This window comes from Colius striatus, chromosome 1, assembly GCF_028858725.1.
Source record: "Colius striatus isolate bColStr4 chromosome 1, bColStr4.1.hap1, whole genome shotgun sequence".
In the NCBI taxonomy this organism is placed as follows: Eukaryota; Metazoa; Chordata; class Aves; order Coliiformes; family Coliidae; genus Colius; species Colius striatus.
Window position 1 is genome coordinate 199166045 of NC_084759.1, and position 17043 is coordinate 199183087.

Here is a 17043-nt window from a genome sequence, read left to right on the forward strand (position 1 = left end):
GTCAAAATCATCCTAGGGTGCATGTTAACAGTTAAATGTTATGACATGGACTTTATTGCATTGCTATTACAGACATAGCCTTCAGTTTCCCCCTGGCCAAACAGGGCTTCTCCTGAGTTTCAAACAGACCGAAAATAGAGGTAAAGCACCAAGAGCTTTCTCTCATCCTCTCATTGCCAGGTAATCATGGTAGGAACAGTCAGGTAAAGATCAAATACTGAATTCAGCAGAAAATAACAGCAAGGAGACAATGCTGTGTTTGTGCAACCAAAAACAAAATAAAAATAAAAACCCATAAAAAAAATTAAGGTAAGGCTGGAAGCAGCTGGAGATACAGTGAATTTGAATACATAAGACTCCGAGTCCAGAAGAGAGAGGATGGAATAAGAGAATGATATGAGAATAATGTCAGAAGTGGTCTCTGTCCTTGGAAAATGTTTTACTGTTGAGCAATGGTCAACATTGGATCTATCATCCCATGTGTCTACAGCCTTTGTGCATAGCTGTCAAGGTAGATGTTCAGCCTGTAGCCAGTTATGAAACAAATGAAATAAGATACTCAATAAGAACACGAGATAAATTTATTTCTTACCTTCCATACTACCCAGCAATCTCTTAAGGCTGCTCTTTAATGTTTTACTGATAAAAGTTTTGTAACATCTCATTTCTCCTTTTGCCCTTTCTAATTCCTTCTATCTCTTCTTTAGAGGTCCAGCAGAAAGACTCACTGGTTTGCTCTTCACTGGCTTGTGGGACAGCACTTCAAACTTGGCAATGGGTCAGAAGGACTGAAGAGCTTTTGCTCCCATCAATGTTTCTTAGAGCTGCTAAAACAGGATCAATGAAGATGTTCACCAGACTCCAAGTCCTTGCGCTAGCTTTGTTTTCCAAAGGAGTTTTCCTTTCCCTAAGTGACCACAGCTTTGTAAGGAAGGAAATTAAGATAGAAGGAGACTTGGTCTTAGGTGGCTTATTCCCAATCAACGAAAAAGGCACCGGGATAGAAGAATGTGGGAGAATCAATGAAGACCGAGGCATCCAGCGCTTGGAGGCCATGTTGTTTGCCATTGATGAAATCAACAGAGACAACTACTTGCTGCCAGGAATAAAGCTTGGAGTTCACATCTTGGACACATGTTCCAGGGATACATATGCCTTAGAACAGTCTTTGGAGTTCGTCAGGGCATCTTTGACGAAGGTGGATGAAACAGAATATATGTGCCCTGATGGCTCATATGCCATTCAAGAGAATTTACCGTTACTCATTGCAGGGGTCATAGGTGGCTCCTATAGCAGTGTCTCCATACAGGTAAGTCACAGGAGCCCTATCAGGTGAGAATCATTTGTCTGCAATTTCCATGAGACAACCACTGCTTACACGAGTTTGTCAATTAAGCAATTGTCAATCAGCTCAGTCACTTTACCTTAGGAATCAATCTAGCATGTAATTTTTACTGAATTTATATTAGTTTGAATCACTCTTTAAAAAACACTTGCTGTAGTTTAAACCTCTAGCTATTGTGTATCCCGAGGGCATCTGAAGTTTCCAAAGTTCTTAGAATTCATTTTGAACTTTGCATTGCAGAAGATTTTTACAACTCTAAGTTCAGATCTTTGCTTTCACATCAATAGCAAATTATACCACCTGTATTCCTGAGTATATATATGCCTGCCATGCTGCATGTACATAATACTTGTCATTTAAACAACAGAGATGAAATGGGAAAAAAAATAAATAACAACTCTTCTTTTACTTCCAGGCTGAAATAAAATAAAAATGGCATACTAGCCAGAAACTTGAATTACATCGGACCCAAAGGATTGCGAGTTTTTAGTGTCTAATTAAGCAAACCAAAGCCAATGAAAATTATTCTACTGATCTCAGTGAACGAAGTCTCAATTACCCCACGCAGTTCGTACAGTTTCTGAATCAATTCTAAATTTGCTGTGTTTCCTTCTGTTTCCATATATAGTTCATACTGAGTTTTTGCCAGGAAATGCTTGGCAAAGTACAATGTAAGCACTGTCAGCAGTCCAGCATGGAAGACAAACCTTCAGCATATCTTGCTCCTTCCTTCTGGCACATTGTAAATGCAACATTTGATTTTACAATATTGATCCCAACTAGAGTCTCAATAGGGTGTTGGAGAGTAATGTATAGCTTGCAATGTTGTAAACTTGCAGGTAGGTTAAATGCTCCATGTATCCTTCCAACTATCCTTCTGTGAGGGCGTAACTGGCTGACTAGATGAAAGGAGAACAACAGATGTCATCTACCTTGACTTCCGCAAGGCTTTTGACATTGTCTCTCATAATATCCTCATCAGAATGCTCAGACAGTGTTGATTGGATGAGAGGACAGTGAGGTGGATCAAGAGCTAGCTCAATGAGAGTGCCACAAGCAAAACTACATCCTAGCTTCACTGAAGCTGCAAAATCTATGTATGTCTAGCTATTTTGGGTAAAATTAGATAAACCAGTCCACATTATCCTCAACAGTAAATGACTGGTGTCTTAAATCAGGATTCAGGTATGCTAAAACTCTGCATCTATTTCCTAATGGTCAGCTGTAGGTTTCCAAGGGCTTGGACCACTATGAGGGCTTGGACCACTTTCCAACCTTGACAAGGGCTGGACCACTATGAGCAATATGTTTTCCCATACAGAATATAGGCCCTAATTACTGCCTCAAGGTCAAAAGAGAAAAATATTCTTCTGTACTACAGACCATCCCAGCAGTGAGAGAAAGCTCGATTTCATTTACCTGTTTCATGAGCAGGCTGAGTTCATCCAAAGCTCATTTCAGTCAGAAGTACATTGGGGAATTGGCTACTGCTCTCATCAAGCCATTAAATGCCATCAGCTTCGGAGCACAGCCAGTTTCTATGAGGCATGCATGATCACAGAAGCAGCATTTCAACAAATTACATGTTATTCCCTTTTGTATTTCAGTACGTGGCTTGTCTGTGTATTCATAGTAGGGTATACACAGGCAAATAGTTATCCATACCACAAGAGAATAGTATCTGCATGACGGAACCCTAGCCATCTCACAAACTAGGAGTGGTTTTGTCCCACTGCAGATCAGCTAGCACAGCAGGGACGTGACTTTCGATAACTTGGAGCACAAAGAATAAGTTCCAGGGCTGTAAAAGAGACATCTGAAGAGAATAAATGATAGCTACAAAGCTTGGACAATACAGACTGTTAAGGAAATTATTATCTATTGTATCTTCCAGTCAGACAAAGAGTGTGTTTAATGGAATAGGTAAATTACAGGTTGTTGTGGGTGCTAAAAACAAAGTTAGTGCAAGAAATGATTAGCACAAATTAGGATATTCTGTACAGATATCACCTCTGGCTCAGTAACTCCCAGAGCTGCAAGTATCTCAAGGCTAGCAAAACATTTGGAAACATCTTATTCTTGCCCTGTCCCACTGGTGGAGAGGTGGCAGTGGTTTTGCTGTACCTTTGGGTGTTTGTGGTCAATCTCTTTCTCAGTCCATCCTAAATTCAAATATGTTTCTAATTTCAAGTGTGTTTCTAAATTCAAGCGTGTCCAAAAGACATGAAAACATGAAGTAGCCTAAAAGGCATATCCATAAAAGTAGTTACAACTGAGGAAATTGTACAGATATTTCCTTCCCTCCCAGAAACCCCAAGACAGCCATGCCACACTCCTAAAATGGCCTCAGGCCTCTTGCACAACATCTGTCAATCTGTCCCACTGAAGCCAGTCAGTGGTGATGACTGACATAAGACTAAATCTCTATCTGAAGCAGCACATTGGATACAGTGCATATTGAATATACATAATATATGCAGATGCTTCACATTCCAAATCTTGTGTTTGGAAGAGCTGTCAGATAGAAATTTGAAGTCCTAATAAGAGACTTCCTCATTCAGTACATGTGAAAAATGGCAGTGTGGCTGTCTGTATGTCTCTATCTTCGCCTGCTTTTAAAACTTATGAGGGATGGTGAAACAACAGTTATGTCTGATATTGTTCTATGATCTACACAGCTTCCTTATAGCTGCAATAGTTGTTCAAATGTAAAGAACTTTTTTACACAGCTTTTAAGGAAAAAAAAAAGGAATAGGTTAACAAAACATTCAATGTGTCATGGAGCGTTTTCCAGCTAGAAAATAAATATTGTTTATTACTTTCTCTTGACACAGGTTAGATTAGCCTTCCTTCAGTCTCTCTTTTCTAGCTTTTCTTTTCACACTACCTCTCCTTCTGTTCATCTGATTAAGATAAGTAGTCATAACTTCTATTTCAAAAGAAAATCCTTATCAAGAATAATTTACCTTGCAAACTCAAGCCTGAAGACTGAAAGACTTCAAAGCTTTAAAACCATGCATTTTGAGGCTGTGCCTCAAAAATTTCAGACACAATCACTCTCAGAGAGTAGCTCCAGTAGCAAGAGGGATCACACCATTGCTGAACATCAAATCGCTTCAGCAGGCACGTGAGCAAGGCTGAGCATTTCCATTCCCTCTGCTTTCAAACAACACTCAGATTGCTGAATGCTTCCAGATGCAGGCCTGTCAAGCATTTGTATTTTGCTTGAGAGCTATAAACATCATAAAGTCCACAGCACAGTTTCTTAGTCTTAAAATAAACCACACTGAGCTATTCAGATAATAATGATTTCTGCCTTTTTTTTCCCTCCCATGAATCTGCCTTTGTATTTCATACTTTTTCTTCCCCTCCCTCTCCAGATTTTTGTCTGGACAGCTGTCTGCCAAATCACTTCATGATGCTCCTGCTGTGAGAACCCTGCTTCTTTCATTATCCTTCCACCAAGGAAAAAAGAATTTGCTGGTAAATCAGCAATGAACACCTTCCCCACTGAGTCAGTATGCACGATAGGCACTTTTTGCAGAGACTAAAAACAACAAGAGAATGCAGAATGCTTAATTATTTCTGGTCAGACTAGGCTATTATCGTTAATGATGATCTGGATAATTAGCTTTCAGATGTTGTGTTTAAATTAGCAGTGAGCCCAATCTGCACAGCATTTGATCCCTCAAAACTCAAGCCAGAATTCTAAGTCAATGGAACAGCTCATGCAAGAAAAAGCTGTTTTCATGAAATGAAATTCTGACCTGAGCTGAATCTAGGATCAAGAGGTAACATCTCCAGAGTCTGGAGATTTTATTTTGGGTTCATGGCTTTTCATTCAAGCCACATTACCCACACTCTACTAGTTTACAACAGAAATTTCAAACATATTTTCCTTGGAGATGTTCAATGACATTGTAAAAAGGATAAGAAAAAAGCACTGTCAGGAGCACCTGCACAGCTAATCCAAAAGCCATGCTTAGGTCAGCTCTGTCAGGAGTATGCGTGTGTAAGCAGCAATACTATTCTTCAAGAATTGGATATTTTCTTCTCTGCATCTGAAAATTGGACCCATCTTCTGAAAACGAAGACTAAGGTCCATTTCCCACAATCAACTCTTAGAAACATAAGACATTCTGTCAGGTGGGCTGGGCTTTGCATTTACATATCCACTGTACTGTTGTTGATGTGGAGCTTTAGCCCTCCATAAAGTTTCCTTAAAGTTTCATCACTCCACAAGACCTCCAGATCAAGGTCATGAAAGTCATTCCCAAATTAGAGAGCCTCATCGAGAAAAAGTGGCAGAGTAGAAAGAAGTATCCATCTGTCTTCTATTGAATTCCTTGCTATGTCTCAAATAAACTGTAGCAAAACCACTGGAGAAGGTTTAAAGGTGTGTTACTGTTCTCACAAAAGCTGAGGCCTCTCTTCTGAGTGACCATCTGGCATTACATTCAGAATATGTACTCTTTTACTGGCAATGTTTTCCTGGCTGTCATTTCTCCTTAGCCACACAAGTCTGCCAAGGGCTCACGGAGCCTGAAAGCTAATCACCTCCATTTCCTTCTTTCAAGGATAAAGCATCTTCCAAAAAATAACTTGTGAGTTACATAACCACTGAAAAAAAGTGCAAGTTCCTTAGAACTACATGCAAAATATATCCCCCATAACATTCGGTCTGTGTGCCCCTGTGCATGGACCTAACAGAGGTATAAGAAGGAGAAATGTGTAGGGAGCTGCAGGGGTTCACCAGGGACCACAGACCCCATATGTCATTTGTGCCATGCTTATAGAGGTGCTTTGGATTCAACTGTATAGCAACAGCCTCTGGTGATTTTGTGCTTGTAAAACTAAACCAGATCCTTATTAAAAGATCTATTCTGTGCGACTGGCCACTTTCCACTAGCATTTCAGGTACACATGCACTTTCTGACTTCCTGATGGCTCCTTTAAACTCTTTCCCTCTTTTATCTCTGTTCTTCTTCTCCCTCTGCTACCTCTCAGACAAATCCTTGCTGTTTGTTCCTCTATTTCACATTCAGAAACTGAACAGCCACTGGGCTGAGGTTTCCAAAATGCCCAAAAGGCACTGGACATGTCTTTCCTAGAGATTTCAAAGGAACGTGAGTACCTCCCTCTGGCTGGCTTGTTTGACAATCCCAAGGTACCTGATTCCTTTGCACTCTGTTTGATTTACATTTAGGATTTTTTTTTTCCTTTGCTGTGAGCATTTTCTACTTTTGCCAAGGGGAAATGATACCATTTTACAGAGATAAGTAAGTAACCCATGAGATCACAGGTAAGAAGGAAGACGCCCTACCGTACATATTACAAGTGGTAAAGAAGAGAACTACAAGAGAAAGTGGCAAAAAATAGGAACTAATTAGGGACAGCTTGACATCACCTACATTTGTTCTGCCCCTTCTGACTAGAACTTATGCGTCAGTTAATGAGCCTTAAATAACCATATTTATCAGATAGCTCTTTTAACTTCAGAAGCCATTTCATGCTTTTAGAGCCATCAACCTCAGCTTTAGACTCTTTTCTCATCATGTGTAAATGTGACATGACTCGCTCACAGTTGGGTTTACCTAGTCTCAGAGAAGAGTTGCAGTTCCCATGCAGAGCAAGTTCTTCACAGATCACTTCTCACTGAGCCAGCTTAGTGCTCAGCTACCTTCACTTCAACAGTTAATGCAGTATAGAGGAAGAGTACATATGCAACAGCTCACTGTGTCATCCCCTGCAGGAAGAATAAAAAGAAAAAAGAGGTTTCCAAAGCTCTCAGAGTACAATGTTTCTCTGCATGTTCTTCTTGGCTTATTTTTGATTACATAGGGCATGCATATGAGAAGAATTTCCAAAGTCCTATGCAGAAATTCTAGATGTTATTCTGACAGAATTCCCTATTTTTGATGTTCATTTCACAGATGCAATTATTTCACTGTTCAAACACCACTTCTCTGGATATGACTGTTGCAAATATTTAGCTGTATTTTTCCCAGCTTCATTGGCAAAATTTTCAGAAGAGCAAGGCAAAAAACAATGTTGTCTTCTCTCCACACCCTCAAAAAAAACCCCACAAAAACCAGACATTTTTATTTGTTTGATAATTAATTGCTTTTTTCCTGAGTTATCTTTTGGAAGGAATTTTGTTGAGGAACACTACTATAACATAATAAACTGTGATAAATTGAAATTATTACTTGTATTTATTCTGTTGTAACTGGAGCACATCTGGAAAACTATGTCCAGCTTTGTATTACCCAATAAAAGAAACATTTAGTTAATACAGAGATGATTGTGGGGAGGAGTCTGGAGCACATGCCTTACAAGAAGAGATGGAAAGACCTGGGTGTGTTTAGCCTGGAGAAGAGAAGGTTCGATGGGAAACTATATCAGCTTTTCAGTATCTATGAGTTGCTTCTGAAGAAGACAAAGCTAGTGTCTTTACCAAGATGTATGACAAGAGGATGGAAGTTATAAAACAGTTATAACTTGAATGAAGGAATATTCTAAGTTGACGTAAATCTTGCAAGCCAGGAGCTGGAAGCATGGAAAAGATGTACAGGTCAATGTAGGCAGCTGACCAGAAACGTGTGCTTGATTTATTCTTTACATTAGCTTTATGTCCACCACTGATCACATACCCTCACCTCAGCCCATTCAGAACCAATGCTTCTTTCCTGATTTTCTAAAATTACACTTGCAGCTACAATTTGGTTAAAATATTTTTGGATTTAAGAAAAAAAAAGTCAAGTAAGAAAAAAAAGTATTGGAGCAAATGCTTTAGCTGCAATTTGACTTACAACTGCTTATATGACAAGAAAAAGCCCATACTGTAGATTACCATCATTTAGAAACCAGATACAACAAACACTGGCAGCAGCACACCTTTCTTCAAAGCAAAAGCTCAGGTCTTGTGTTATAGCAATGGTCCAGACATGAGAAAACCCTTAGAACATGGCTTTGCCATCGTCTTACTGTGAGAATCTAGGCAAACAACTTATCCTCATGAATAGGAACACTTTTTCAGGTTATCAAAGGCAGCTACTGATTTTTTGTTAGGACAGATTGCAGTTCACAGACAGGGATTTCTCCACTTCCTCAATAGAGCCAAACCTCCTTTACCTCAATCCCATTCTGTTCAGCAGCCTAATTTATTGTCTGTTCAAAACCACCACAGGAGCTCTTGCCTGTCTTAAAGGAGCTCTGTGAAATCAAATTTATTAAACCATATTAAGTGCCATGAGATTCTCATGTAAAATTATAGAAGTGCAGAGAGCAGTGTCATCTAACAGGGGTCCTCTTCTGTCCAACAAATGTGTGATACACACTTGTGTGTTGTGTTGAAGAAACCCTATGTGTTCTAACACTTTTCAGATTATTTTTTTCCCCAAAGTGTTTCCTGTGCTCCCCAGACCTGTACACATTCAAACAACCCATGTAACAGCCTCTGGGCTGTGAAGAAGGGAAATTTTAATCAAAAACATCAGAATAAATCCTGCTGCCAGAAAAGAAAGCCCTACAGAGGACAAGCAAAATGCTCGATGGGATTCAGTAAATCCATATATGAGTTTCTGAGATATATAGGTGTTACTTATCTGACCCCATCTATCACCACGAGTCTTGAATGGCCTGAAATTTACTCAGAAGCCAGATTCACATGTTTGATAGCTGTATCTAATTCACTGCTCCTTGTAGAAAGGTATTAGGAAGCCACTTTTGGTGTTATAAACTAGATTGCCAATTTCCCTCAAGTATTTGTACTGTCCCTGATGCACAGAGAAGCAGAAGTGACAGATATGGCTCCAATGTCGTGAGAGGGACATCAGTCTCCTCTGGCACTGCCCTGGTCACTTAATTTGGAGGATTTACTAGTGCAGTCTTTCCCTATAGAGGAACATAGCTCACACTGGACCTTCTGCCGTGCTCATGCTGGACAGCTCATTAAGAACCACTGTTTGTCCTGGCGTCTGGGTGAGAGACAAGTTTTTAGGGAAGTGGACACCTTAGCACAGGACAGTGACTACACTAATAAACCCAGCAGCATGAGGACAAATAGAAGTTTCCCATCACATCAGAATCTGACTGGATTGACACGCTCTCACTTTGTTCACAGCAAGCTGTGCAAAGTAGCTGCCTTAGGTTGCAGATACAGAACTCCCAGACTATTTTCAAAGGTGCTGTGTATCTGCAAAACCCACTGGTTTTGATAGCAAAAAAAAAGGGCCAAACAAGCTACTACTGCTTCTTAAGTGCCAACAGACAGATTGCAGGCTCTAATTGCATGCACCATGGCTTGTGTAAACTGCTGCCTGGAGCTTTGCCAAAACAGATTATTTTGCTTAGCAAAAGCTGGATCTACACTGCAGTTTTGAATCTGTAGCACACATCTCAAGGCAGCATGAAGCTACAGTGTAGGTATGCTTTGGGTAGCTCAATCTCAGTGGACGCAACTCTGGTTCACATTGCACTGTCCTGCACTACACTGGGGCACTGCAGAGTAGCCATAGACTTAAATATCAGCTCCTCTCCAGAAACTGTTACCTATGCCCTTATCTTGTTGCTTGTTTAATCAGGATCTAATTTTCAGAATCAGGTATTTCAGTTGGTATGGAAATAGCTGGAAAAAGGGACTGTACTGTAACTGCCTGCAGCAGCTAAATGTGTGAGACCTGAGTCCTTTTGAAAAACTAGTCCCTAAAATCAAGATAGTAAAAAGTTACAGAAAATCCCCATCTTCTAGAAGAGTGTCCTAATTAGAGTTAATAACAGATAAAACTTCTCTGGGCTCTATAATCTGTCACAGTTCTCAGGGATAATTGGGTCACTATCCTCTATGATTAACCAGTCTTTCTTATATTTTTTTAATTTTGGTCTATGAAAGGCCTACCATCTGGACATCTTCACAGCAATCAGCATTGCCACAGAAAAGCATTTTTCTCCTCATAGCTCAGGAAGCAGAATTGCAGACAGTTTGCAGGGATCCTAAGAAGTGTTGTGACCTCCAGGTCTCAGGGCCTCCCTGTGAAATGCATGTGTAGTTCTGTTTCCCTGCATACGGATACTTTTGCTGAGTAGACTAAAAGAAATAAAAAACAATAGAAAAGCTACTGAACTTCTTAAGGAGTATCTTTCTATGAGCTAAAGGCTTGGCTACATGCAGAAAGGTGTTGCTTTAGCTAGGAAATGGGCTTCTTTTTAAGCCAACTCGAGGGGAAAAATCCAGATTGATGTGTATGCATATCCTTATTATGGTTTAGCTCAAGTAAAGTAATTCCTGCTAGAATAAACTGAGGCAAGAATAGCAATTACAGCCCACACGGTTCTGCAGGAAATGTTCTGGAATAGCTACACAGAGGACATTCTTATTACTAAATCCAAGTGCTCTTTTTGAGTGAGAACATTTGAACCAAACTATGTGGGTTACGTGGGCATGGCATCAAAAGTTACAAAGCCCCAGAGGCTTCATAATGCTCAAAGCATCCACTGCACCTTGGTGACAAAACAAGCCTCTCAGCCCACCCTGTTGCTTTGAAGGTATTTGTTTAAATTACCACAAGGGAAATAAAATCCCACATTTCCAGTATGAATCCCACATTTTCAGTTTAGTGCTTGTTACCACCTAGCAAGGTGTTTAAGGATGTGTCAGTTGTTTCCCAAGGGGCAGCAACTTGTTCAGCCAAAGCCCATCCCAGCCATGTGCCTATACTCACAGGTAAAATCTCAGGGCATTAGGCAAAAACCTCAGGGCATTAGCAGTGTAGAAGACGCTTTATTTTGATTTAAACTAAAATGAACTACAGTGAGTCTTTTATTTTATGAAGACATGCCGTATCTCCCCAATAGAGACACCTAGAGACCTGAGATGCTATGACATCCCACCTGCATTTCACAGGTGCCCAAGTACAATAGGATATGAACTCTTCAAATCCCCCATTTCAGATAGCCCAGGTGGTTGTGAAAGGCACTGTGGATCTATGGTTAGGCAGTAGTCTGGCCTGGACAAGAGGTTACAGCAGCATACAATGGTTCTGAGCCACAGAGAGACACTGGTCCAGAGTCTACATTATGGAAAAGACAGAATCAAAATCTATAAAACCCCAAGAGTTATAGGTTGCTGAAAAGCAATTTTTGGGAGGAGCAGTATTTTTCAGAGACAATTTTGCTATTGACATCTGAGCCTTTAAAATTTGTCTTGTTCCACAACATTTTTTTTCAAAACAGCCCTTTCCCTTTGAAATCTCACAGACGTAATCTGTGGTCAGAGAAACATCTAGGGAAAATGTGAAAAATTAATTGATTGGGCAATTTTTAATGAGTTTCCCTTGGGAATCTCAAGTACACTATTACTTTTGAAGTGGTTTTCTTAGGCTGTACTCCAATATCAGCTTTAAATTGAATTCACTGGACACAACTTCCACTCACCAAGAGCAGAACTCCAAAGTCTTCCCTTTGTCATTTCAGAAGCAATCATAGGAAAATATGCCATAACTTTTTTATCATTTCTTTCCACATATAGCCAGGAGCTACAATTCTATGAGAGCAACAGAGTAGATGTGGCAATATTAGCAACACATGAAAAAAAACCCAAAAAAACAACAAAAAAACAACAAGCCAAGAGAGTTTGGCCCACCTAAATCACACCAGAAGAGCAATTAAAGATTATTAAAAGCTTTTATTATTTGTGAAAGCTGTAGGTCTACATGATGTTGTGTAGCACTTAAGAAGTACTAACATGCAACAAATATGATGTCTCAGGAGGACTACAGCCAGAACAGGTTGGAAAAGAAAGGATCTAAAGGAATAAAAAGTAGAAGAGGTGGGGACTCAGAGCTTGAATAAGTGAGGTCAGAGAGTTCTGTCAAAGGTTCAAACATGTATATCTCTGATATTTGCATGAAAGAGAAATGTATGTCTTATTAGTACCTTTGGTTATCAAATACATTGAGTCTTGGAGAAGATGAATCACACTCGAAACAGGACAGGCATGCAAATCCCCAGATCCCAGTAAGGAGACTGATACATATTGTTCATTTCAGTCAAATTCTATATTGGTTTAAACAGACTCAGTTTGACAGAAATAATAGGTCCATTACAGTCCCAGTAAGACCCTGGGAATTAACTGATTGGTAGAGCAGCTGTTCTGCAGATGCACAGTGCTCTTCTCTCACCAGTGTGTCATCAAGGTCCTCTGTCAACATCCGTAATCTGAGGTCATCAGAACACCTCATTAAGAAACACTGTTTATCTGTTCCCTAGATTTGTCTGTTCAGCTTTATAAATACCATGCTTTAAAAATGTGTTGTTCCCCTTCTGTCTAGGTGGCAAATTTGCTCAGACTCTTCCAGATCCCCCAGATCAGCTACGCCTCCACCAGCGCCAAGCTGAGCGACAAATCCCGCTACGACTATTTTGCACGGACGGTGCCCCCTGACTTCTACCAAGCAAAAGCCATGGCTGAAATCCTACGGTACTTCAACTGGACTTACGTGTCAACGGTGGCTTCGGAAGGAGACTACGGGGAGACGGGGATCGAAGCCTTTGAGCAGGAAGCTCGCCTCCGCAACATCTGCATCGCCACCTCTGAGAAAGTGGGCCGGTCCAACATCAGGAAGTCCTACGACGGGGTGATCAGGGAGCTGCTGCAGAAACCCAACGCCAGAGTCGTGGTGCTCTTCATGCGAGGTGATGACTCTCGGGAGCTCATTGCAGCTGCCAACCGCTTCAACGTTTCCTTTACCTGGATTGCTAGTGATGGATGGGGAGCACAAGAGAGTATCGTCAAGGGCAATGAGCACATAGCTTCTGGAGCGATAACCTTGGAACTTGCTTCCCATCCAGTTAAAGAGTTTGACAAGTATTTCCAAAGCCTCAGCCCTTACAATAACAGACGTAACCCCTGGTTTAAGGACTTCTGGGAGCAAAAATTCCAGTGTAATCTCCAGAACCGAAAACCACATAAAAAGGCTTGTGACAAGCACTTCACCATCAATAGTTCCAACTATGAGCAAGAATCCAAGATCATGTTTGTCGTCAATGCTGTGTATGCAATGGCCCATGCCTTGCATAAAATGCAGAGGACTCTGTGTCCAAACACCACCAAACTCTGTGATGCCATGAAGCATTTGGACGGCAGGAAGCTATACAAAGATTACCTCCTGAAAGTAAACTTTACAGGTAATAACTTCTCTTTTGGTACATATAGAATGTCATTGGAATTAATGAAGTGTTCACCACTCAGGTAAAAGCTAGCTGAATTCCCAGTAGCACCTATTATCACAGTTCAGACTAAAGTGGTACCCAGGCAAGGCCACTCCTGTGAGAAGAAGGGAGAAAGAAAAAGGACAGAGAGCTTGGTGAGAGCCCTAAAAAAAAACAACTCGGTGCTCTTCCTGTTTCCAGCAGAAGGAAGAGGTGGAGGTGGCAACAGTTAGTCTTGGAAATGTTACCCTCCATCCTTTAAACTTCCACACATCAACTTCCATTTCATTTGCTGCCAGTTTGGCTTTAGCTGGACATGTCTGGAGGCCAATGGTCATTTCACCACCTGCTACACTAGGCAACTGCCTGCTATGCCTATGCCAAGACTTGGCCTTCTCCTCCTCATTTTGTTACGAATTTACATAACAGCCAGACCATGGTCAATGGCCAGTGTCCTTGCAATAGTAAAGCAATAATTCCTGTCATAGAACAAGATCAGTATAAAACATTTAAATATGTGAAGTAGTGCCATTAGCCATTATAGCACGTTATGCCTCATGGTAAAGTATAAAAAGCAAGACTAAACACTTAGAGGAGACTCATGGAGAGGAAGCGGATGATCTGGCAGCCATATGAGCAAGCTTCATGGGGACAGTCTGTGCAACAGAGAGGATTCAGGAGGACTCAGGATCTTGGATATGCTCTGGTAATATAGATTTGATCACAAATAAAAATAGTGCGAGAACAGCTGGAAGTTGAGATGCTTCAAATTACTAAATACTGCTACGTCAGATCTTGCCATATCATGACCTATAGAGACACAAAGGCAATGTATACACATCATATCTTGTGCTGTAATTGCATTCCATTTATTTACTAATTTCATAAACATCACAAGACAGAATGAAACAACTTTTTAGTCTTTAGACTATGGAAAATAAGCACCATAATTTCTGCTCTCTTTCCACACTGCATTTAATACTTAGAAACTGTTTTCTCCTTTGCTTATGCTTATTCTGAGACACTTGAATGCCTTCAAACAGTTTACATCAAACGGTTTTAGGTGCACAGCACTGCACAAAATCTGCATCCAGGCATACTGACCAAAATAGATGGCAGTGGTGTACAGTGTGCTTCTGCCCCTGCTATGGAGACACTCGAAGACAGTATCAACCTACCAAAATGAATGGGCACTTCAATAACTTAGGCTTCAATTATCTTGAAATATTTTCTGACACTCCAGGTATTTTTATGGGCTTAAATGCAAATACTCTTAATAGAGTCAAGATTTAGTCTGTCATTAAACAATCTTGGTTCCAGTACATTATTCCTAATCATTTTTCTGTCATGCAGAGATTTTTTAAGCACCCAAGCATTTTCACTCTCAGTATTTAGACATAAAATCAAAATAACCACAATTTTCTTTGATCAAAACTCCAGGAAACTTTTCATCTACATACATCCAGAAAAATGCATTTTTGTTTTGACTGAAATATCTTTTGTACTCTGTTCAAGCTGGAAAAAAAAAAAAGCCTGTTATTTTGAAATTTTAAAACAGAAAGTTCTTTTTTGCACCTAATTACTTTGTTTTAAAATCAATGTGGAAACCTTTGAAACACTGAAGAGCTTTAGCTTCAGTTAATTTTCATTTCCAGTTTAAAACCTGTGAAGTTCTTTTCCACTGGCTTTGTGCCTTAGAAGTTGTTATTAACTTCCAGCATGATTTGCTCATCTTCTCTTTCTTTATTATCAGTTCTTCCATTGTGATGTGAATCCGTGTTTTAACGTTAGTGATTTTGAAAGGGATGAGTGATTTTTATGTAGTGAGAGAATCAGCTAATCTCCTATGCCTTCTTCCCTTCAGAAAGGTGTGAAATTTTAATATATACAAGTCTTGTCATTTCTGTACGACCAGGAATTCACCTTTGCTCTTTTCTGGTTGAAGAAAGTCTCTGTGTGTGTTGTTAATACAATGTCAGGACCCTGCTGCATGTTAGAGTTGATCCATGATGCTCTCATACTATGGAAGCTACCGGCCCATCAGATACACTGCAACTAAGGTTGTGAATTTTCTCTCTTCTTTAGTCGAGGTAGTGATCCACACTCACCCAAAGGATGCAGGCAAGAAACAGAACAATGGTGATAACCATATATACACATATGCAAACAGCTATGTGCTACATTTAAGTAGCATCTCCTCTACCAAAAGGCAGAGGTACAAATAGATGAGCCCTGCATGCATAAACCTGCAGCTTGTTATGGAAGAAATCTGACAAATCACGCTGAATGTATCTTCCCAGTTTCTAGGAACAGCCCATGGTGCATTTCAAACACACCAGTCTCAGTTGCATTTGTAAGACTAATGTGGGACTGTGCAATTTTAGACATTTATCTCACACACTTGAATTAGTTTTGATTCGTCTCTGATTACAGTTAATGAAGGAGATCGGCACTTATGGAACTCTGTTCAGCCCACATGTGATATAATTTGCACCTACATCTCTTGTTATTGACTACAGGTGGAGCATAGAGCAACTAAGATTTTCACTTGTCGTTTAGGTGAAGGCCTGAAATGAGACTCTCAGGCACAGCAATCATCGGTTCTGTATGGAAATACACAGGGATCAGCTAACAGCAGGGTTGGAGCACAGGACTGGCCAGAATTTGTGAACTCTAGTGCTGCCACTGCTGCTGACAAGCTGTGGGATGAGTACTGCATTAACATCTCTGTAGCTCTACTTATTTCTCCTATTTCATTGAATTGAAATAACTCCATAGAACTGCAGTGTGGCACTAAGGCAGGATGAGATTTCATTCCTTATTGTCTGTGAGATATCCTGAGCACATAATTTTCCTGCAAGTCAGTAAGATGTGTATGACAAATGTCGTGATATTCTGAGTCTTTTCAGTAAGGGAGAAAAGAGACACCTATGCCTGATTCCTCTTCCAGCAGCAGGATCTGAGAATGCAAACCCCAGCCTCTAGATAAAAGCACTCACTCCATCTCAGTGCTTATCTGGTTTTTCAAAGAGATATAGGCTGGTTCATTTTCTTGATCTTCCCATACTCTCTGTTTCCTCCTCGGTGCACAAGGGCAGCACTTGATGTTCTGAATCATGATGCTCTTCTGCTGATAAAGAGATGCTGGTTCAAGAGGCTGTTAGTTTGTATTACCAGAAGAACAAAGAACTACTGAACAAAAGTAAAGAACTCCATGGGAGACAGGACAGGGTAAACTAGCATCTAGCCATTGCTTGATGTAAGACAGCATGTGGAGGGAACTCTTGGGAGCGCTATTAATCCAGGGATGAATCCCAACATGAGTCAGAATTCCATGTATCCAGGAGCCTCCTTCCCTCAGAGGATCAGAGGGGCTAGTGCAGCAAGCAGTTCTGCTAATTGGTTTAGCTCCTTGGAGTCACCAGGATGAGACAGAAAAGCAGTGTTATCACTGCCCACAGAGCTATTGCAAGCCTCACAACACTTGC

At 40.4% G+C, this 17043-nt stretch overlaps 1 protein-coding gene across 2 annotated transcripts in view; it reads left to right on the forward strand.

Moving 5' to 3' along the window:
* Positions 1–811: 811 nt before the first annotated feature.
* The window catches only part of GRM3 (glutamate metabotropic receptor 3), a 45253-nt gene continuing 29021 nt past the window's right edge, over positions 812–17043 (forward strand). Inside the window, exons 1-2 of one of the 2 annotated variants that reach the window (XM_061989234.1) lie at positions 812–1309; positions 12676–13531. In XM_061989234.1, coding sequence (XP_061845218.1) covers positions 812–1309; positions 12676–13531 — 1354 coding nt within the window. The remainder of the gene's footprint in view (positions 1310–12675; positions 13532–17043) is intronic. The other variant, XM_061989242.1, reaches the window with a different exon arrangement.